The sequence below is a fragment of the Bos indicus x Bos taurus genome, chromosome 9, assembly GCF_003369695.1.
Source record: "Bos indicus x Bos taurus breed Angus x Brahman F1 hybrid chromosome 9, Bos_hybrid_MaternalHap_v2.0, whole genome shotgun sequence".
Classification (NCBI taxonomy): domain Eukaryota; kingdom Metazoa; phylum Chordata; class Mammalia; order Artiodactyla; family Bovidae; genus Bos; species Bos indicus x Bos taurus.
The window spans coordinates 84,493,274-84,515,646 of NC_040084.1; the positions used below are offsets into that span (position 1 = coordinate 84,493,274).

General features: G+C 37.1%; 1 protein-coding gene across 5 annotated transcripts in view; it reads left to right on the forward strand.

Annotated features, from left to right (window-relative positions):
* Positions 1-22,373, forward strand: part of STXBP5 (syntaxin binding protein 5) — a 158,121-nt gene that overhangs the window by 5,619 nt on the left and 130,129 nt on the right. For all 5 annotated transcript variants that reach the window (XM_027551781.1, XM_027551780.1, XM_027551782.1 and 2 more), the window contains exons 3-4: positions 15,279-15,360; positions 19,597-19,697. In XM_027551781.1, coding sequence (XP_027407582.1) covers positions 15,279-15,360; positions 19,597-19,697 — 183 coding nt within the window. The remainder of the gene's footprint in view (positions 1-15,278; positions 15,361-19,596; positions 19,698-22,373) is intronic.

Genomic DNA, 22,373 nt, shown 5'->3' on the forward strand with positions numbered 1-22,373 from the left:
TGCAAAGACACGACTGAAGCGTTTTAGCTGCAGCAGCAGCTACTGACATAACACAAAGTGAAACTACAGTTGAATTTATTGCATTTGCTGACATTTCTGCACATTAGTAGGTGAGGATCCAGAATGGTAGAAAAGAAGAAATTGGAAAATTATTCTAGGCTAACTGAGGTCAAAAGTAGAGAAAAGAGAGTTATGGTACTTTGGAGGGATACTAAAGAGACTGGTTGAAATTGTGATCCTAATTGAGTTGGGAGAAATAAGGAACCAGTTGGTGGAAAAACTTGAGTGTCAACCTGAGTTACCTGGGCGTTATTCAGTAAGGAATCATTGTAGCTATGTGAGAGATATGCTGTCCGGTAGACTGTGACCTTTCGGATTTTTAACAGGGCAGTGTGTCATGGATGAAAAGAATAGAACCAAGGCAACCTTTGTATGTAACTATTAATCCCTGTGGGTAGTAAAGTGGATCTAAAGCAGGGGAAGTAGAATGGGAACTGGGGAAGGACTTGAGGACTTGTTTGTATCAGGTTTTAGAGGGAGTCACTGCAGATAAAATTCTCAAATACTGCCCTGAGGCAATTACAAGACAGAAATGGAAAACTTGGTAAAGAAGGTGGCAGAGTAGTATTGAGTTTGGAATTACGTCATCTTTTAGTTTACTCCTCTTGCCATTTTGAGAAGGTAGCCTAGACGTATTTTAGCTTAAGAAGTTGATACAGTTTTATATTTGATTGCCTTTGAGTTGCTCCCCAGTGATTTCTTGGATTTTGTTATTGAGCTAGTGTAAAGTCACTGTTAGCTGTTTGGCTTTGCCCGTTTATTCTTGGTCAGCATCTCTCAGTAATGCTAGCGTTTGGGGCCGGATAATTCTGTGGGTTTGTCCAGCATGTTGTAGTCTGTTTGGTATCCATGGTTCCTACTTACTAAATGCCAGGTTACCTCTGCTGTCAGTGTGCAACCCAGATGCCCTCGTACTTCCAGATGCCCTCGCACTTCCAGATGCTTCTGGTTGAGAACGACTACACTCTGTCTTAGGTCTTCTACCAGCTAAGTTGGAATAACCCTCCTAGCTCATGAAGTGAGAATCAGAATTTAATGCAATAATGTAAAAGTATAGTTTTTAAGAGCATGCCAGGACTGTTTCAGTGACTGTTCAATATAATATTATTATAAACACGAGTTTTTCCCGTGGTTTTAATTCTCACTTCTTTCATTTATTTCAGCAAAATGCTTACTGAGAGGCAACTCGGTGCCAGGCACTGTGTAGGAAGGCCTTAATTTCATTTACTTTTATAGCTGACACAGTCTTTGAAGAAAAGATCTTAAAGTACTATTTTTGTTTTTTTTTAAGTGGTTGTGTTTCTTTCAACCACAGGTTTGCAAAATTGTTACTTAGATGTGATAAGATAATATGTGAAGATTTGTTACACACAGTGGTTGATAAATGACTGCTTAAAGATTTTGTACTATAAGTTAGCATTGCAATGTTTGACTTGCTGCTTATTTATTTTACAGAACATAATCACAATGTTGGAAAAATTTGGAAATAGATTTTTGTTCAAGTAGTTAAAAGTGAAACAGTTTAGCTAGAAACTGTTTTTTAAAAACCACATTTTTATTACTCTTCTTCCCCACCATCCTTTTTGTTCATAGAGGAATTCTAGTCATTTGAAATTCTAGCTGTAGAGGAGAAACAAGGACTTTGAAACACTTTTATTCCTCAACTCTTAACTCATTAAAGAGGACTTTGTATAAAAGGAAGAATGAGTACTGTGTCAGCTATAGGTTGTGATTCTCAGCATGGATTATGGCAGCAGGAGAAAAAGACACATTGACTTTAGAAACTACCAGAAAAGCTGTCTGCCTGAAAGCAGTTATTTTACAATGAATTTCTTGTGGAGGGGAAAAAAGTATGATAGAATGTGAATGGAACTGAAAAGGGATATGTTAGTTACTGGTGAATCAAATTTGTGGTTGGTAAGCACTTTTGGCTTAAAGTAAGATAGGTGTTTTTTTTTTCTGTTAGGTATTCTCTTTGTTTTCCTTTTTTTTTTTTTTAGTATAATTTGCTTTTAAAATTATAACCTGACTTTGCCATTCTGGCAGAGAAAGGTAAAGGAATATTGGAGGAATTACCTTATTAAAAGTTTATGTTCTGGTCTTCAGACTAATTTTGGATAAACCAACTAAAATCTCTAGGCTTTTAGTTTCCTTTTTTGTAAAACTAGAAAATAGGGATCTGTGATTTCTAATAGTCCTTTCAGCTCTATGATTTTGAATTTCTGCTGAGGATTTGGGAATGCTGTGGACCACCTCTGTCTAGAGTATCTTCTGATTGGTTGTCCTGAGTACCTGTTACAGAGGGTGAAGTATTGGACTCACTTCCATTGTGGGTTCCTTTACTTTGTACCCATTGACTGCATTCATAACTCAGCAGATACAGAGTTGTAATCTTTTGTTTACAAAAGGGGGCAAGGAATAACATGTGAAGAACATTTTTTTGTTGTTGTTGAAACAACAGCTCACTTTGAGTAAGATGGTGAATTGTTGCTTTTCCTTGTATAATCAGTAAGTCCTCAATATGACATAGGAAAGTTGCTGCTGCTGCTAAGTCGCTTCAGTCATGTCTCACTCTGTGTGACCCCATAGACGGCAGCCCATGAGGCTCCCCCGTCGCTGGGATTCTCCAGGCAGGAACACTGGAGTGGGTTGCCATTTCCTTCTCCAATGCATGAAAGTGACAAGTAAAAGTCAAGTCTCTCAGTCGTGTCCGACTCTTAGCGACCCCATGGACTACAGCCCACCAGGCCCTCCGTCCATGGGATTTTCCAGGCAAGAGTACTGGAGTGGGGTGCCATTGCCTTCTCCGATAGGAAAGTTAGGGAATTTTTAATATTGTTAACAAAGTTTACTTTCCTTTCTTGAGTGTTAGTGGTCAGGTTGTAAAATTAAAATGAGATTACTTAAAAATAATGCTGGGTTCCTAATTATATGATTTAATTAAATTTTATATAAGAAATTTAAGAGAGACTAATTTCATTGACTTGCTAGCATGTAATTTGAGTAGCAAATCTGGTAATTGTATAGTACTTGGAATAGTAATAACTAGCAATGTACATGTAAATAAGTGAACTATAGGGGTGATTATCCTTAAAAAGATAAGCTTTGGTTGTCTTTCTTTGACTTTTAACTTCATGCACTGGAAGCAACACCTTATTTACAAGGAGGAAATTAATAATCAGAGTGTCAGCATTGATTTGTAATGTTAAATTGAGAATATCCTGTCCTGATTTGGTGCATTATCATCATTAGAAGGTATATTTGGTATTTTAAGATTGCAGATCAATGAAATGTCTTTGGTTTGAACTAAACAGATGTCTGTTTAAGGATATAGCAAAATGATACAGAGAAAAGGACCTTTGCCTATATGATATCTTTTAAATTTGGGGCTTCCCTGGTAACTCAGCTAGTAAAGAATCCACCTACAATGCCGGAAACCCTGGTTTGATTACTGAGTCAGGAAGGTCCCCTAGAGAAGGGATTGGCTACCCACTCCAGTATTCCCGGGCTTCCCTGTGGCTCAGACAGTAAAGAATCCACCTGCAGTGCGGGAGACCTGGGTTCTACCCCTGGGTTGGGAAGATCCTCTGGAGGAAGGCATGGCAACCCACTCCAGTCAGTATTCTTGGCCTGGAGAATCCCCATGGACAAAGGAGCCTGGGGGACAAAAGTTCATGGGGTCCCAAAGAGTGAGACACGACTGAGCAACTAAGCATACCTTTAATATTTGAATGCCTTTTGTTAGACATAGTATAGTACTATATAACTATGGAGGAAGTAGAACAGAGTAGCTGACTTGATTTCTATTAAATAAACAAAGAATACATAAAACTGTCATTGTCAAAGACTACCAAAAGGTACTTGATATATCTATCTCCCTTGCCTTAATCACTTGTGAGATAAATCACTCTAAGAAGAAAATAGTACCTTCAGATTTAAATACTCAAGACTTCTTACCATGAAGATGTTCAGGCTTCCATATAATGTCTTGTACTTTTAATTTGAACCCATTTCTGATTTTTATTTGTAACATCAAAGAAGAAAGATAAGTTAGTTATCTTCCATATATCATTATTACAACTTTTAACATTTTTGAAGAATTTAAAGACTAGTCATCTACTTCTGGATTTGGTGATCCCAGTTGCTGTAATCTCTCACTGTTTTGCATTCATTTTAAAGAAATATTGAATTCTGTTAATCGCTCCATTCAATGTGTTACTTTTGTTTTTTGGGTTTTTTTGGGCAGGAGAGTGCTTGAGTAGAAGGAGGGTTAGGGGAAAGAATCATTGACACAGTGACTCCTTACTACTTGTGCTCCACAGTGGGCCATGTGTTAATGATTCCTTAAGTCTAGAATCCTTTTTTTTTTTTCCCCATTAAATAATTCTTTAAAGCTGAATGCTTTTGTCTTTGTGATGTATTTTTCGTTTTAATTTCATCCCTATTTCCATTCATGGAGCCATCTTTTTCTTAATTCACTATTGAAAATCTAAATTTCTATATTATCATCCTTTTATATGTAATATGATATAGTCATTAAGTATCTAAAAATAGACCTTTAGGAATTTATTAACTGTCAGAAATGTTATGAGAAGATGCAGTAGAGTCCGAAGCAGTGCAAATTAGAATCAACCAGTATCCTCTGCCTTATATAAAGTTCAGAAATTTGGACAGAAGTCAGTATACAATTATAAAATCAAAACAGAAGGAACATGCAGATTCTTAAATGATTAGCTTAGTATGGTCTCTACTAAAGATCATATAAAAGATGAGTGTATGTGTGCATCAAATGAGGTAATGAAGACCTAAATCTTTAATTCAGGAGTCAGCAATTTTTTTTTTTTGGTAAAGTGCTAGGTAGTAAACATTTTGGCTTTATCATCTCTGACCCAGCAACTCAACTCTGCTAGTGTAGCACAAAAGCAGCATAGACTGTGTGTGCAGGAAAGAATGTAGATTCTCCAGTATATAACTTTATTTATAAAATCAGGCAGTGGGGTAGATTCAGCCCACAAGCTGAAGTTTGCCAATCCTTGCTCTAGTTTATTAGGCTTCCTTGCTCTTAAATTAGGGAGGAATGCTCAGGAAGGAATTATTGGGCTTCCCGGGTGGCTCAGACAGTAAAGAATCTGTCTGCAATGCAGGAGATCCAAGTTCAGTCCCTGGGTTGGGAAGATCCTCTGGAGAAGGAAATAAACCCACTCCAGTTTATTCAGCTTCCTTGCTTTTAAATTATGGAGGAATGTTCAGGAAGGAATGACTACAGAGATTTTTATAGTTTGATAAATTACACTTCCACACTCAATTTAAATTTAATCTTTTAGCCATAAATAGAAAAATATAGAAAAATACTGTAAAGAACCAATGATACATGGTACCATTATATACCAAGTTAATTTATTTTCATAAGTTTTTTTTGACCCTGTGAAAGATGAATTATTTTTCTGGTGAATTATAATTACTATGATAATGAATATGACTTATCAGGCATCCTTTGGGGACAGTTCAGTCATCAGTTGTATTATTGAAGTATTCAGCTTGTTTGAGACCTTTTCTTCCTAATTTTAATTTAAAATATATTGATTGATATTTGTATTTTTTTCTTAATATTTTCATTAATGTTATATTGAGATAAGTAGGAGCATTTAGATACTTCTAAATATAAAAATGAATGTAAACATTTTGTTAAAGTATTGTGATTTCTTAGATGTCTGCAAATTTTGATGAAAAATCATTTTCATTTGTGGAAAAAAACCTGCAAAAATGTATTAACAACAACAAAAACTGATAAAGCTCTTAGAAGTAAATTTATGTGCATGATAGGTGCATGATAGGTCAGATAGGTTGCTCACCCTTTCTTGGAATGAATATACATGGTACTTAAATTGAAAAATTATATCTACTTTGAAAAAAAATTTTTTTTAGGTTAATTTCCTTCATATGATAATAGGTATCTAAAATCTATATCATACATTATATTTAATGAAAAATAAAATTTAAAAAAATGAAAAATTTTTATCATTGTTCACTGTCTATATAACTTTTCACTAGCAGTAACTACAAACTTTATTCAGTAAATAAAGCTAATTTCCACTTAGTTTCACTTTTCCAACTGGTGTTAATCCTTCTAAAGGTTATTATATAAAGACAAATGAAATGATGACATACTGAACATATGTATTTTTGCTGGTGCTATGATTTAAAAATGAACATTGATCTAAAATAACATTCCCTTAATCTGGGCGTGAATACAAAGAAAAAAAAAATTAGCTAATGCTTTTGACTTTAGTACAGTCTTCATTGGGAAATTAGAATTTGCTAAGCACATGATGCTATTTGCAAAATAATGTAGACTTAGAAATTATACAGTAGTTACTATTGAATAATGTTTTATTTTTTTAATTAGGGATATTTTTATAACACCTTTTGGTTGTGTTTCCCTTTCAATAAGGGCTATCTAGAACTTTCGAAGCTTTTCCTGGTGAGGTTGTCTGTTGAAGAGTGATTAAACTTACCCTTTCTTGAAAGTACATAATCTTTTGTGGTAATAGCCGCTACCTCGGCTTTTTTACAGCAGTACTCTGCCAAACGTGACTAAATCTAGTGGTATCAACTATTGCAGTACTTTCTGCCAAATTGCTTTCCTTTTGTGTGTGTGTGTGTGTGTATAATATGTATATATTAATATATATATAATATGTATATATATTTTATCTTTTGAAAGGGACAAAAAATATTGAAACAGATTTTCCATATTTGTAGTCTGTACTATATTTTTTATAATGTGTTTTATTTTTCTTCTAAAATTCACTTGGCCATACATACTTAAGAACTTAGCCATTAAGCATCTGAGAATGGATGCTGGGATAAAAGATTGTTACTTGATACGTGAGAATGTATGTTCCTTCTTGTTTCTTTAACCCAGACCACGATTATTTATGACTGTATTTTACAGATGACTGAACAAGTGGTTCATTTGAAAGTATATTTATGTATCAAAAGCCATTCTAAAGAACTGCCTGTGATAGTAAATATAATTCATTTTGACCCCTTTAGAGATAGTCCTAACTCCAAAGCAGTAAATAATAAGTGAATATTTTTCAACCACTCTATTCAAAAACAATAAATTCTTACTCAAAACAATAGTGGACGATGTAGCTCGAGACCTATTTCAACCAGTTAATGCTATAATTGGGGCTGCCCAGGTGGCACTAGTGGAAAAGAATCCACCTGCCAATGTGGGAGATGCAAAACATAGGTTAAATCCCTGGGTCAGGAAGATCCCTTGAAGTAGGAAATGGTAACCCACTCCAGTATTCTTGTCTGGAAAACTCCATGGTTAGTGGAGCCTGGCGGACTGCAGTCCATGGGGTCGCAAAGAGTCTGATGTGACCAAGCACGAGCACTATGCTGTGATTATACTGTAGTCTAGACGCTGCAGTCAGTTTGAGTTGATGTGTCACTCACAAGAAAAGCAGCCAAACACATTGGACATTCACTGTAAATTACTAAAAATTGTGTTAAGAAAGTTTTAAATGTTGACCTGTGCATCTTAAGTGGTTAATTTTAGCATTTTGTTTTACTGTAGAAATAGTCCACAATATAGTTTTGCTTAGGTAGCAGACTAGCAGAATGTTAGGATTGTGAATAAGAAGTAAAAATTACGTCCACCTTTATGACAGTGTGGCTAGTTTCACTTCTTAACGTATAAATTTTTTTGGTAGACCTTACTCTTCAGAGCAGTTTTGGCTTCACAGCAAATTTGAACAGACAGTACAGAGATTTCCTATACATCCCTATTTCCACTTGGCACAGACTCCCCCATTATCAGCATTCCCCCCAGAGCGATACATTTGTTACAGTTGATGAACCTACACTGACACGTCATCACTTAAAGTCCATAGTTATGGAAGGGTTCCTTCTTGGTCTTATACATACAGTGGGTTTTGACAACTGGATATTGACACGTATCCACCTTTATAGTATCATACAGAATAGTTTCACTGCCCTAAACATTTTCTGTGCTTTACCTATTCATCTCTTCCCTTCCCCTACCTCTTGGTAACCAGTGATCTTTTTCCTGTTTCCATAATTTTGCCTTTTTTTAGAATGTTATATAGTTGGAGTCATATAGTCAGCAGCCTTTTTAGATCGTCTTTCATTCAGTAATATACGTTTGAGTTTTCCTTATCTCTTAATAGTTGATAATTCATTTCTTTTTTGTGTTAAATATTATTCCATTGGCCGAATATACTGCGGTTTGTTTATCCATTCACCTACTGAAGGACATCTTTAGTTGCTTCCAAGTTTTGAAAAAGTAGAAATACACATCCATGCATGGTTTTATGTGTGGATATAAATTTTCACCTCCTTTGGGTAAATACCAAGGAATAGGACTACTAGATTGTATGAGTATGTTTAGTTTTATAAGAAACTGCCAAATTGTCTTCCACAGTGGCTGTACATTTTGTATTCCCAGCCAGCAGTGAACAAGAGCTATTTGGCCACATGTCATCATCATCATTCGGTGTTGTCGGTTCTGAATTTTGGCTCTTCTAATACATTTGTAGTGATATCTCCTTGTACTAATTTGCATTCCTCCAGTGACCTATGTGGGGCATCTTTTCATACGCTTATATGCCGTCTGTATATCTTCTTTGGTGAAGTGTCTATTAAGGTCTTTGGCTCATTTTTAATTGGGTTGGTTGTTTGCTTATTGTTGAATTTTAGGAGTTCTTTATATATTTTGGATAATGGTCCTTTATCAGTTGTCTTTTGCAATTTTTTTCTTCAAGTCTGTGGTTTGTCTTGTTATTCTCTGATACTGTGTTTCACAGAGCAGAAGTTTTAAATTAAGTCCTGTTTATCTTTTTTTTTTCTCTTTCATGAATGGTGCCTTTGATGTATCTAAAGAGTCATTGCCAAATGACTAGGTTTTCTCCTATGTTATAAGAATTTGATAGTTTGGCATTTTACATTTAGGTCTGCCATCCATTTTGAGTTCATTTTTATGAAGGATGTAAGGTCTGTGTCTAGATTAATTTTGGGTGGTAAGGGGAGAGGAAGCATTCTGTAGGCCTGTGTGTAGGTCATAGTCTTTTTTCGAGCCTGTGCTTCAGGACTGTGAACTTCTCAACTGTTCTCAATTCCCTGCTCCTCCCATCTTTGCCAAAGGAGTTAGGGTGGCTGGAGAGGGTTGAAGTTGATTTCCCTTCCTTCAGGCCAGTTAGGCTCTGATAAACCCCCAGCAGTTTAGGCTCTGTTTATTGCTCCCGAGGGTAGACCTTGTTATGAACAGAACACTCCAGTAAATTTAAAAATGGTTGCTTTTCCCTTTCCAAGAGGGCATTTTCCTCGGATAGAACATGGTAGAGAGCTCTTGGAGGTAAAACTCACAGAAGTGTGGGAAATCCCCCCTCTGGGGTTTCTTACAAACTTGTCTACATTAAGCCTCCAGCAGTTCATCATCAACTGTAATCTAGGTTTTCATGCCCCAGCACTGATTGCTGCAAATGTGTCTGCTCGTTGGTTCATTTTGGTATGTTGTCATTCTCTGTATTGGCCTGTCTCTGCAGTTTTGGGAGCAGTCATTTGCCCTGTGAATTCTTTTAAATCTAAGATAAGTTGTTGATCTTTAGTTTGTTCAGCTTTTTATTTGTTGTTAGGATGAAATGACAACTTGCAAGTGTCTTATGTGCTGGACCAGAAATCAGAAGTCTGTATTAATTTTTATAGGTGAAAAATACATGATCTTTAATTTTTAAAAAGGTGTTTAAATTGATGTTTGTCAAGTCGATGAAACTATAAAGTTAGGGGTGCTATGCTAAGTCGCTTCAGTTGTGTCCGACTCTGTGCGACCCCAGAGACGGCAGCCCACCAGGCTCCCCCGTCTCTGGGATTCTCCAGGCAAGAACATTGGAGTGGGTTGCCATTTCCTTCTCCAATGCATGAAAGTGAAACGTGAAAGTAAAGTCGCTCAGTCGTGTCCGACTCTTTGCGACCCCATGGACTGCAGCCCACCAGGCTCTTCCGTCCATGGGATTTTCCAGGCAAGAGTGCTGGAGTGGGGTGCCATTGCCTTCTCCAAAGTTAGGGGTATTATACTATAAAAGTGCAAATAATTGCTATTTGACAAAAATTTTAGTATTGTAAATACATTCAAAGTTCATAAAATATGGAATGTTCTTCACTATCTTAAACCTATCAAGTTGATTAGAACTAGTTCAGATGGAAGTAGCAAATTTTTAGAAGTATGAAAAGTAAGACCTAAGATGAGATTAAGGGGATTCATAATTTTTCAGATTTTTTTTCTTCAAATGAAACAGTTTAATTTGTTGTTCTTTAATCACTAAGTCGTGTCTCACTCTTTGTGACCCTGTGGACTGCAGCAGGTCAGGCTCCTCTGTCCTCCACTGTTTCCTGGGGTTTGCTCAGATTCATGTCTATTGAATTGGTGATGCTAACCATCTCATCCAGCATGAGGGTCTTTTCCAGTGAGTCAGCTCTTCACATCAGATGGCCAGAGTAATTATTCATATATAAATAAACACCTTGTGTCTGTGTGCGTGCGTTTCATAGAAGATAATGCTTAATTATGCTTTTGCCACAAGGTTTCCCAGTTTTTCTCAGCCATGGCTACACATTGGAATGATTTGTGGAACTAGGGGGAAAAAAATGAAATAAAGCAATGCCCAAACATGTGCTTAGATTTCCACTCTAGATAGAAAATTCTGATTTAGTGAGTCTGGCATGGAGTTTGACATTTGTAATTTCTTTTTTGTTGTAATTGTTCATGGCTGCTTCTGATGTAGAGCCAGAATTAAGAAAGACTAGTTAAATGTTTGGTAGACAGGGTAGTAGTGTTCTTAGTGAGGCAAACGATAGATCAGAAACACATTCAATATAGTATATGTAGAGAGGATGTCATTTTAAAGCAGTCATAACATCTTGAGATTTATGGTATAACCGTGAGGAAACAAGCTGACACTTTGTTCTGTCATTGCCTTTGGAGACATCGCTGTGAAACTGATGTACGAAGTATTTATGAAGATGAAAAGGAACTGAAATTCTGGGGGTGCCTTACTCATCTTCCTAGCAGTGTATTACTGGACATGAGAAACAGTAGTGAAAGGCCATGGAGTCTGATTAAGAGGTTGAAAAGTCTAGTCTTAGGTTTGCAGGTGATCCTTAAACCGATGAGGTAAGGGAGGCAGGGGCACAGTTCACAGGTGGGAATGCTGCAGCCCACATAGGTTGTCTTCGTTATCACAGTTCAGTTTGCGTATTTCCCATTTTTTTTCTGGTTATCTGCTACCTCTAGAACTTTCTTTGAGAACAGATTGTATGTATTGTTTGCCCTTTTATTTGTTGCCCCATTTATTCCTCATAACAGTACAGAATAACAGAATTGAAAGCTTTCACGTGCAATGTGATTTGTTTATGTTCACACAGAATAAATGGTAGACTAAAGCTCATTCTCTTTTCATTTTCAGAATCCTTTTGTCAATATTCTTTGACCACACTATGGCGGTATTTGGAATTTATCTTTGTTACTGAGAAATAATCACATTACAGTTTAAGACTTAGGCCATTGAAAGTAAAAATCATCCACCGACCTTTTATTCACAGAATAGTATGCTGGCTCAGAGTAGACACCTTGAAGTCTTACTGGAACACTTGAAGAGGTATGAATTACCCTGTTTGCTGAAAGTCTAAGGATGTACTAAAAGAAGTGGTAACAGAAGTTAGTGGAAATCTTCCGGCTTTCTGATGGATTCAAATGCTGTGCCTGGGCTTACTGTTTTTAACGATGTCAGGGAAGAACAGTTTACTCTTAAAAGTCTTTCTTGGTTTGTTGGCAGAATGTCTGCTCAAAGTTACATTCACAGAATGTGACATAATTAAACATGGGATAATTTATTAGTTACTAATTTATGAGTTCATGAAAAATATGGTTATCCACATCCTTGTTTTAAACTTTGCAGCATATAAATGTATTTTCAGATACTGCACAGGATATCAAAGTCCTCCAGTTGCTTTCCACTGTATTAATACTCCAGTCTTCTGTTTCTGGTTGCAAAATTGAATATGTCACTTCTGTTGCTGTTCGAACAATACTGATACTTTCTTTGACTTTTTCTTTGTTGACAGGAATTGATGAACAGATTCTCTAAGAAGATATATAATTTAAAAGATCTTAATAGTTTATTAAGTACAGTATGTAGCACTAATCATTACCACATTATTCATAAAAAGTAGAGGTTGTCCAAATATGTGTATAGTGCATAGTGGCAATGACAGCAGTGAAGTTTGCTGAGGAATTATTCTTTCAGAACGTGTGATTGGCTGAGGTCCCATTGCCTGCTTCTTTTACTGTTTTTTATTCTATTTTGCTGACAGTACAGTGGAAAAATCCCAGAAGAAAGAAGAAGCAATATGAGGAGCTGTTGCTATGATTGTAATACCGACCTAACAAATGAGTGGAAGGTCAAATGAATAGGCTGGAAATATAGATTTCCTGGAATTTTGAGAGCTATAATTGACCCTAAAGACAATTTAGTCTAGTCTCCTGATAGAAATAAGAACTTTGAACGTGTTTCTAGTATCCTGTACTTTTGGTTGACTTTCTGAAAAATGAGCTTAATTTTACCTAAGAAGATATGACAGGACATAAACAGGTTTCTTAGATTTTATAAAGTCATTCATTCATAGATATTTATTAAATGCCTGCTATGTGCCAAACACTATTGCAGGTTCTGGGAGTGAAGAGATAAGATCACCATATTCCTGTTACCTGAAACTCTTAAAAGTCTAGGTAGGCTGTAAGGAAGGCTTTCAAAACTTTATTGGTTTTATGGTATTTACTTGCAACTAAAAGTTACATTTGGTCTGGTTTTATTGTTTCAGACTAGTCTGACTTTGTAGTCTCAACTATAAGTGTTTCCTCTGTATTTTCAGTTTTAAAATGACTTGAAATAAGTCAGGTGATGTTTAGATGTGAAAATTGGTCCTTTCTTTTGGGGAAGTGAGGTTTGATGATGGTGTGTTCGTGTTTGTGTCTCTGTGATGTCCTGGAATTATTAATAGACTGCATGAGTTCAAACCCCAGCTTCCTTACTAACTAGCTATATGGCTTTGGGTAACTTATTTAACCTTGTGTATAAGTTTCCTCATTTGTAAAAATGTTGCTTATAATAGAGGGTGCTGTTTGTGAGGTGATACATGTATAGTACTTGACACATTGTTTTCAACAAATATTAGCTGCTATGATGATGATGATGATGATCCACTTACTTCTTTACTCCCTCCATTTCCAACCAAATATATATGTGTGTATGTGTGTGTGTGTATAAAACCATTTAGGCGACTGAATGAATGCTTATTTTGAATTTAAATTTGGTATGGTAGTATAAAAGATTCTACTAGATCTAGATCTAGTAGATCTTTGTTTCTGCTTATGTGTCCTCTGTCCTTACATATATCTTCCTGATTATTCTTCATTAATAGCTAGTTTTATTATATTACTTATTCCTGTAAATATTTCCCTCTCCCCCTCCTCCCCCCCTCCCCCCCACCCCCATTGCTTTCTTAGAGGATTTCCTGCAGGACATCTGGGCCTATCTAAAACATTCATAAGATATTTGGTCCATGCCAAAAGCTTCTTGAATTTGGTCCTGTCTAAAATGTCTATGAGCATACTTGATCTATGCAAAATGGCTTTGGACAGGACCCAATTTCAGGAACCTTATGGTGTGAACCCAATGTCTTAATGGTCATTTGAGACAGGATTCCATGTCTGTTCACCTTGAGGGTCATGTCTAAATTGGGAGATCATGTCTGTATTCAGAGACTCTGCTCCCAGTCAAACAGCCTTATCTTCTGCAGTTCCTCTTCAGGAGTCTTGCTGGTTGGTGCTTGTCTGGACAAGAACCATGAGTGTAGCTGTGCAGGAAGTGTCTGGTGTATGTCATGGGTCAGGTATATTGTTGGTTTACTCCAGAAACAAAGATGACTGGTAGGATTAGGTAGATATTAAAGCCTTTGATAGATAAGCTGTAGACAAATTGAGACTAAAGGTATCTAAGGTAGGAAGATTGCAACATTTTGAAAAGAATACATTGGAATTCAGAATTAGAAGGTAAGATAAATTGACACAAAGAAATATCAGTGTAGCATTATCTCAGCTATACTTCCTAGTTGTGTGACTTGAGAGAAGCCATTTTCTCTGTGCTTCAGTTTCCTTGTCTGCTTGTGTGTGTGCATGCTGTCGCTTCAGTTGTGTCTGACTGTGTGAGACACAACTGGACTCTCACCTATGGACTCTGGCCCGCCAGGCTCCTCTGTCCATGGGATTCTCCAGGCAAGAATACTGGATTAAGTTGCCATGCCCTCCTCCAGGGGATCTTCCAATCCAGGGATCAAACCCACATCTCATGTCTCTTGCATTGGCAGGCAGGTTCTTTACCACTAGCATCACCTGGGAAGCCCCCTTATATGTTTATATGTGGGATATTTTATATTCTTTATGGTTGTGAGGATTGAATGAATTAATATGTATACTAAGTTTAATATAATGCCCAACATACAGAAAATGCTGTCTGTTTCCTGTTATTATATGGAAATTAATATTTACATCTTAATCTGTATTCTAGTATATTGTAAGAGACTGATAACATTCATTGGTATTATAACTTGCCACAGTTACAAACATATATATGTGGTTCTTTGTTATATTTTTAGCCTATGGTATTTAAAAATGACACTACAGGAATAAATACTAGTGAAAAGATAGTTGTTTCTAAAAGCAGTATTGCAGAATGACATATGTCTACTTTTCAGACTTGTTTACTGACTTGGGAAAAATTGGGTGCTCTATAGATCAACTACCTTTTCTTTTACTTTAAATGAAAGAAAAAGACTAGGGCTGGAATGAAGTATATTCAATATATGTAGCTTGGTTCTGTATATTGCTGTTTTTAACTTTTTTTTCTAGAAGAGATAGCTGTCTTATTTCTTTTAGATATAAAATCTCTGAGATTTCTGACTATCAACAGAAAGTAGCTGATTAGATCGATGCATAATCTAATTCTAAATCTCAGCCTTAGTAAATAGCCTGTATTGAATATGAGGCCATGGAAATATTTGTCTGTTATATAACTTTATCAATTGCTATAAAAAGCCCACACATACCATAAACTCCTTAATGAAATTCATGACAGCTTTGGTCGTCCAGGAGTAGAATGTTACTGCCAACATGACAGTGGAGCTGCGGTAATTCAGCTTCAGTTCCTGATAAATGAGGTTAGTGAGTTGCTTTACTCTCTCTTTGCTTACCTATGAAATAGGGCCATATCCCATCTTTCAGAATTCTTGCATGCAATTATATTTCAATATTTGAGCAAAACCAAATTTCTTGTAGGCCAGCGCTAATAGTAATTCACTTTAAGGCATCATCATGGACAGTTACATAAATAATGTAAGATGTTTCTCAAAACAGTGTTGAAAATAGAATGACATAAGGTAAGATCTTTCTGGTACAATGTGCTGCATTTAAATTTTATTCCACGGATATTGAAAGTTATGTAACATATAAAAATCTGCATTAATTTTTTTCAAAGATTGATCTTACTATAAATAACAAAATGCACTTCTTGCCAATGAGTTGTTTTGAAATACAACCAGGAAACCAAAATCCATTAGACACTGGTTATTGTCCAGAGTTCTTGCTGTATCACTTATTGGGTGAAGTAATTGATACCTTTCTTTCCACTACAGTGTAAAGTTGGGAGGGAATTAGAGATACATCATTTTATTAGTAGAATAAACAATGTGTTTGCAGGTTTTAAACAAGTTTGAGCAGCTCTGACAATAGATGTTTTCAGATGTAGGGACAGGCAGGAAAAGTTGGTCATAGAACAAAAGCAAATTACTCCAGAAAAGATTCTGCTGTACTTGGATGTGAGGGTAGTTTATGGGCATTCTTTTTGCCCCTGGGTCCTTGGGTTCCATGGAATGAATTTTTAGATGTAAATAAGAGAAAGAAAATATTTTCTTCATATCAGAGGATTTAAGTGAGGCAGTAGAGATATACAGAGCTAAAGAGAGTAATATAAACATTTTAGTAAAACTGTGATCCAAATGATACACAGTTGTGTAGGTTTTTCAAGGTCAGAGGGAAAAACTTCAGTATTCAATTCAGTATTCTGTGTAAGATTGAGCAATAGGCCTTGTAAAATGTTAAGATACACATAAAAAATCACTATGTAGAAAGTTGTTGAATCCATATGTGAGGTTTTTTTCCTTTTTAAAAAAAATTATGAAATAATTAGAATGGCCACTAGCTTCAAGATAGAGACCCTATGTACCCTCTCCCCTTTCCCCCATAGTAATGTTTTACATAACAATAGTAAAATATTAAGCCAGGAGAAAGACATCAATGCTATTTACTAGACTACAAGCTGTATTTTGAGTTCACCACCAGTTTCTACACTCTATTGTGTGTATGTGTGTATAGTTTCATGCAATTTTATTGCATACATACGTTTCATGTAATGACCAACAGGAACAAGGTACAGGTCAGTACCAGCACGTAAAGGAATGCCCTCAGGCTACCTCTTTATACTTGCAGCCCTTTCTGCTCTCAGACCCTAATATGTGGCAACCGCTAACCTAGTCTCTGTCTTTATGTTTCTGTTAAGATCATTTTTTTAAAAGCAATGTAAATAACATTGCAAATTGATTAACTATGCACCTAAATTTGGTCTACCCTGGTAGCTCAGGTAAAGAATCCACCTGCAATGCAGGAGACCCCGGTTCAATTCCTGAATCAGGAAGATCCCCTGGAAAAGGGACAGGCTACCCACTCCCGTATTCTTGGGCTTCCCTTGTGACTCAGCTGGTAAAGAATCTGCCTGCAATGCAGGAGACCTGGGTTTGATCCCTGGATTAAGAAGATCCCCTGGAGGAGGGCATGGCAACCCACTCCAGTATTCTTGCCAGGGAAATTCCTGTGGACAGATGAGCCTGGTGGGCTACAGTCTGTGGGGTCGCAAACAGTCAGACATGAGTGAGCAACTAAACACAGCACACCTAAATTTTTGAAATCTTAACTAGTCGATTAAAAATCTTATAATCTTATTAGTTGATTGGTGGCTCAGACTGTAAAGTGTCTGCGTACAACATGGGAGACCCGGGTTCAGTTCCTGGGTCAGGAAGATCCTCTGGAGAAAGAAATGGCAACCCACTCCAATACTCTTACCTGGAAAATCCCATGGACAGAGGAGCCGGATAGTCGATAACCCATGGGGTCGCAAAGAGTCAGACACGACTGAGTGACTTCACTTTGACTTTTGACTCTCATGCATTGGAGAAGGAAATGGCAACCCACTCCAGTGTTCTTGCCTGGAGAATCCCAGGGACAGAGGAGCCTGGTGGGCTGCCGTCTCTGGGGTCACACAGAGTCGGACACGACTGATGCGACTTAGCAGCGGCAGCAGTCATTATTCATAATGCAGGATTGTTTTCTGTAGAATTTATCATAAAGTTCTTTGATATTTTACATGTTTAAATGTTACACTTTAAGTACTTCAAAATGACAGTTTTAAAACATGCTTAACAAAATATGACTGTTTAAATGGGAATGGCTATGGAAATGTGAAAATTGAGAGTAGCTATTTGCTTTCAGTTTTGGAAAAGCATTATGTAGGTAAATGAGCCACCATAGGCAGTCAGCTGTATTTTGGCTCTACATCTTCTCTTCTTCCTTGAGATACTAAGATGGGACAAACATCTTGAGAAAGAAGATGACCTGGTCTGAAACTATGGTGGAAGTAAGAAGGAAGAGTACAAATTTGGATACTCTGAATCCTTTGAGTTTTCTGCTTCAGAGTGATGAAGATGTCTTCTAGTGAAAAGGAGAGTATGTGGACTTTAAGTATTTCTGGTTTCCAATTAGTCATATTGGGGCAATAGGAGTAGAGTACTTTACCCAGTAGAGTACTGGGTACTCTACTTTACCCAGTAGAGTAGCCCTCATCGAATTTCAAAGGTGGAAAGGACTTGGTGAGATCATTGAATGTAAATCGTCTTCAGAGCTGTTTTAGTTCTCTTGGATAAATGATAAACTCTTCCTATTTTAAAAGAGAGATTTTAAGATTTCTCATCATAACCTGAAGGATTGGAATTGCAAATCTTTTTTGAAATTAAAATAAGTTCTTCATGTTGCATTTATTATCTTATTCTCTGTTAGATGAAGAGTATCTTCTTCCTCTTTTGAGGAAAAACATTGATATGTCTTAATAAATCAGCCTTAGTCTATAGATTTTTAATCCAATTCACACATCAAAATCACTCCTGGCAATTAAAAAAAATAAATCTGCAATGGTTCTTGATCTAAAAATTCTGATTTGTCATGTTGGAGGTGAGACTGAGTCCCCTACGTGATTGTCACACGGTGCCAAAGGTTTTCTTTTTCAGACCTGATAGTGTTTAATAGTTTTGGCTATTCTAACTTTCTAAATTAGTCAGATTCTTCAACGCTTTGGAATGTGAAATTGTAGAGAGCTGAATGCTATCTTTGTTTTCCATATCATTATAGTAGTAAAATTATGATCTAAGCAAAGTACGTTAATTTGTCTTAAGCCAAATCAAAGTTACTTCATACCATATATTTTAGTCAAGGGAGTATGTATGATAAGGACAAAGTAACTTATGGTCTGACTTCTAATTTTATATAACTAGTTGTTGATAGCTATATCCAACTAGATCCTAGTATCAGTTCTGAATTCAGTTGCTCAGTCATGTCTGATTCTTTGTTACCCCATGGACTTTAGCATGCCAGGCTTCCTTGTCCATCACCAACTTCCAGAACTTGCTCCAATTCATGTCCATCGAGTCAGTGATCCCATCCAACCATCTCATCCTCTGTCATCCCCTTCTCCTCCTGCTTTCAGTCTTTCCCAGTATCACGGTCTTTTCTAATGAGTCAGCCATTTGCATCAGTGGCCAAAGTATTGGAGCTTCAGCTTCAGCATCAGTCCATCCCAATGAGTATTCAGGACTGATTTCCTTTAGGATTGACTGATCCTTGATTGATCCTAGGATTGATCTCCTTGCAGTCCAGGGAACTCTCAAGGGTCTTCTCCAGCACCACAGTTCAAAAGCATCAATTCTTCGGGGCTCAGCCTTCTTCACAGTCCAACTCTCACATCCATCCATGACCACTGGAAAAACCATAGCTTTGACTAGACGGACCTTTGTCAGTAAAGATCCTAGTATACTTTTAGTTTATAAGATATTAAATTGTACTTTAATTAAATTGTTTAAGTTTAAACATAATTTTTATACATCCATATACACATAATACACTCTTCTACGTCTGCTGCTTAGAATTTGGGTGAGGCAAATGTTTCTCAGAACTAAAGCTAATATTGGCAAAAAGCTTTGAAATTTGAGAAGGAGATTTTTTGGCAGCCCTTTTAGTAGCATTAATGTTTGTAAATATATTCTATATAAAGTATATTACACTTTATTTTTAAGGGAGCTCTTGTGAGTGCCTTGGCTGATGACACCTTACATTTATGGAATTTACGTCAAAAGAGACCTGCCATACTACATTCACTTAAATTTTGCAGGGAAAGGTAAGAATTTCCTCAGTTATTTTATGTATATGCTATTTTATACTTCTTGAAATTTTTTGAATATTATTCTTTAATTTTTTGTGCATGTGATGGATTTTGTGTGCAATCTAAAAAATAATTCAAAAACTTAAGCTGCTATACAATAAAAAGCAAGTTTCCTTCCTTTTCATACCTGTCTTCCTCTGTAGAGGTACCCACAGAAATTTCTTTTGTGTCCCTCTAGAACTATGTAAATATATAAACAAAAATCTCTGTATATAGCTTTTTTATTTGCATAAAGGTAAGGCATTACATATTCTCTGTGAAACTTGTGTTCATTTAATAAAGCTGATCGATTTTTTTCATATTGCTATATTTAAATCTTCTTTAGTCATTTTTATAACTGCATAATACTTCACTGTATGGAATTGCCATAATTTATTCAGACTGTCTTCATGAATTAACTGGAAGTTTGATATATCTAAGACTGGGTTTAATATGAATGAACATTTCTGTCATTTTCAGTTTATTGTTCATTATTCTTTGTGATGTTACATATTTCTGTGCCCACTTAGGCAAGTATATCTATAATATAAATTTGTAGAAGTGAAATGACTTGGTTATAAAAATCTCACATGACTTGTGAATTTTGTGGGTGATTAGAAAGGGCTTTTTCACTCCAATTTTGTTAAACATTCTCCCATATTTTTTTAAAGTGCTCTGAAAGCTGCATTTTTGTGCTTAAACTTTGATTCATGTGGAACTTCTTTTGGCATGAACTATGCATAAGGAATACAGTCTCTCCTCCCCATTGTTACGAGGTGTATTTTTTTGGTGTGTATATGTGTATTTGCTATGCTCTGCTTAGTCACTCAGTTGTGTCATACTCTTTATGACCCATGGACTATAGCCCACCAGGCTCCTCTGTCCATGGGGATTCTCCAGGCAAGAATACTGGAGTGGGGTGCCATGCCCTACTCCGGGGACCTTCCCAACCCAGGGATCAAACCCAGGTCTCCCACATTGCAGGAGGATTCTTTACCATCTGAGCCACCAGGGAAGCCCAGGAATACGGGAGTGGGTAGCCTGCCCCTTCTCCAGGGGATCTTCCTGACCCAGGAATCGAATTGGGGTCTCCTACATTGCAGGAGGATTCTTTACCACTTGAGCTACCAGGGAAGCCCATATATGTGTGTGTATATATATATGTATATCTGTGTGTATGTATATATGTGCATGTGTGTTAAGGTTAAGAAATCTGAATCTAGCTAGCATCTGAATGCAGTGGAGTTAGTGTCAGGCCATGTCTGTAAGAAGGTAGGCATTAGACTGCCCAATCCGTGTCCAAGAATCAGGCCATGTCCCTGCCTTGATAAATATCAATCCATTCAGATTATATAAACTGATCAGTCTGTTTGTGAATTTGGGCTTCTGCCCACAGTGGCCTTCCAAAGTAGACAAGCTAAAGAGGCTGCTGGGAATATAGCATAGCCTTTCCTAGCCAACACCAGAGCATGTCTGCATTGTATGCTAGACCAGAGCTGGCAGGTGGTCAGTAGCATAGTTAGCTATTGGGCTACATCTTGTCTGGGAAGATAAATCCCTGAATGGGTTGGAATCATGGTTCTACTACTAGGAAAGGGGCAAACATGGTAGAGGAGTTTATGGAAGGAGGGAGCAACGAGATAAGGGAGAAAGGGCAAGGAAAAAGTCAAGGTTCAGTTCTTCTCCACCCAATGGGAGTAGAGCCAGCCTATCAACTTGCTGGGCAGAGTTTCTTAGTCTGTTTGCCAGTGGGATGTCAGAAGAGGCTCTCCATCAGCCTCAAATGCCATTGGACTGGTGAAAGTAGTGGTGAGCATCTTAGTACTCATCTTCTTGGTGTTGGTCTCCAAGCATCTACTGACAGTGGAAGTGTAGGTATAGCAGAGTTGTTGTCAACCTGGTGTATTTTTACCCTCCAGAAGGCATTTAACACTGTTTGGAGACATTTTTTGTGCACTTGAATTGGGTTGGGTGAGCAGTGGTACTGTTATCTAGTGGATAAAACCACAGTTCCTGTCAAACACATTAAAATGCATAAGACAGTCCCCCATAACAGAGAATTATCTGGTCCAAAGCATCAGTCGTGTCAAAGTTCACAAAAGCCTGCTAGTTTCACTAGCCTGCTAGTTCACTAGCACATCAGAGTGAAATCATTTGATCACTGTGGGGTGCTGTGCAAATTCTCTTAATCCACCACCCACTGAAGGGATTCTTCCAGGATGTAGAATTCTAGTAGAAGAATACCTCTGATAATTCATTTCCCAGTGGCATACCCATATTGCTCGCTGGGACACAGGAATGCGGCAGTATGTCATCCAAGTTCACATACATACACTGCAGGTTATCATGGCAATCTTCATGCAGGAGGGATCAGGCCTTAAGGAGTCCCACAGTGGTCAGAGTCCCATGATTGTCTGGTATGTAGTAAAGTCTCCTCTGTGGTACCCCTAAGGTTGGTTTCCAAAAAATTCTAATAAATGTGGATAAGGAACCATAAGCTAGTCAATAAGGTGCCTATAGGCACATATATTGGCAAACGGATGGCATCTTTGTGTGAAATATGAAAAAGTAGCCCTTTTTGGTGGATACAACTTCAGAGTCCACCATTCTCCTCCTTAGTGGGGCACCATTGTGCAGGGTGCAGCGGATACA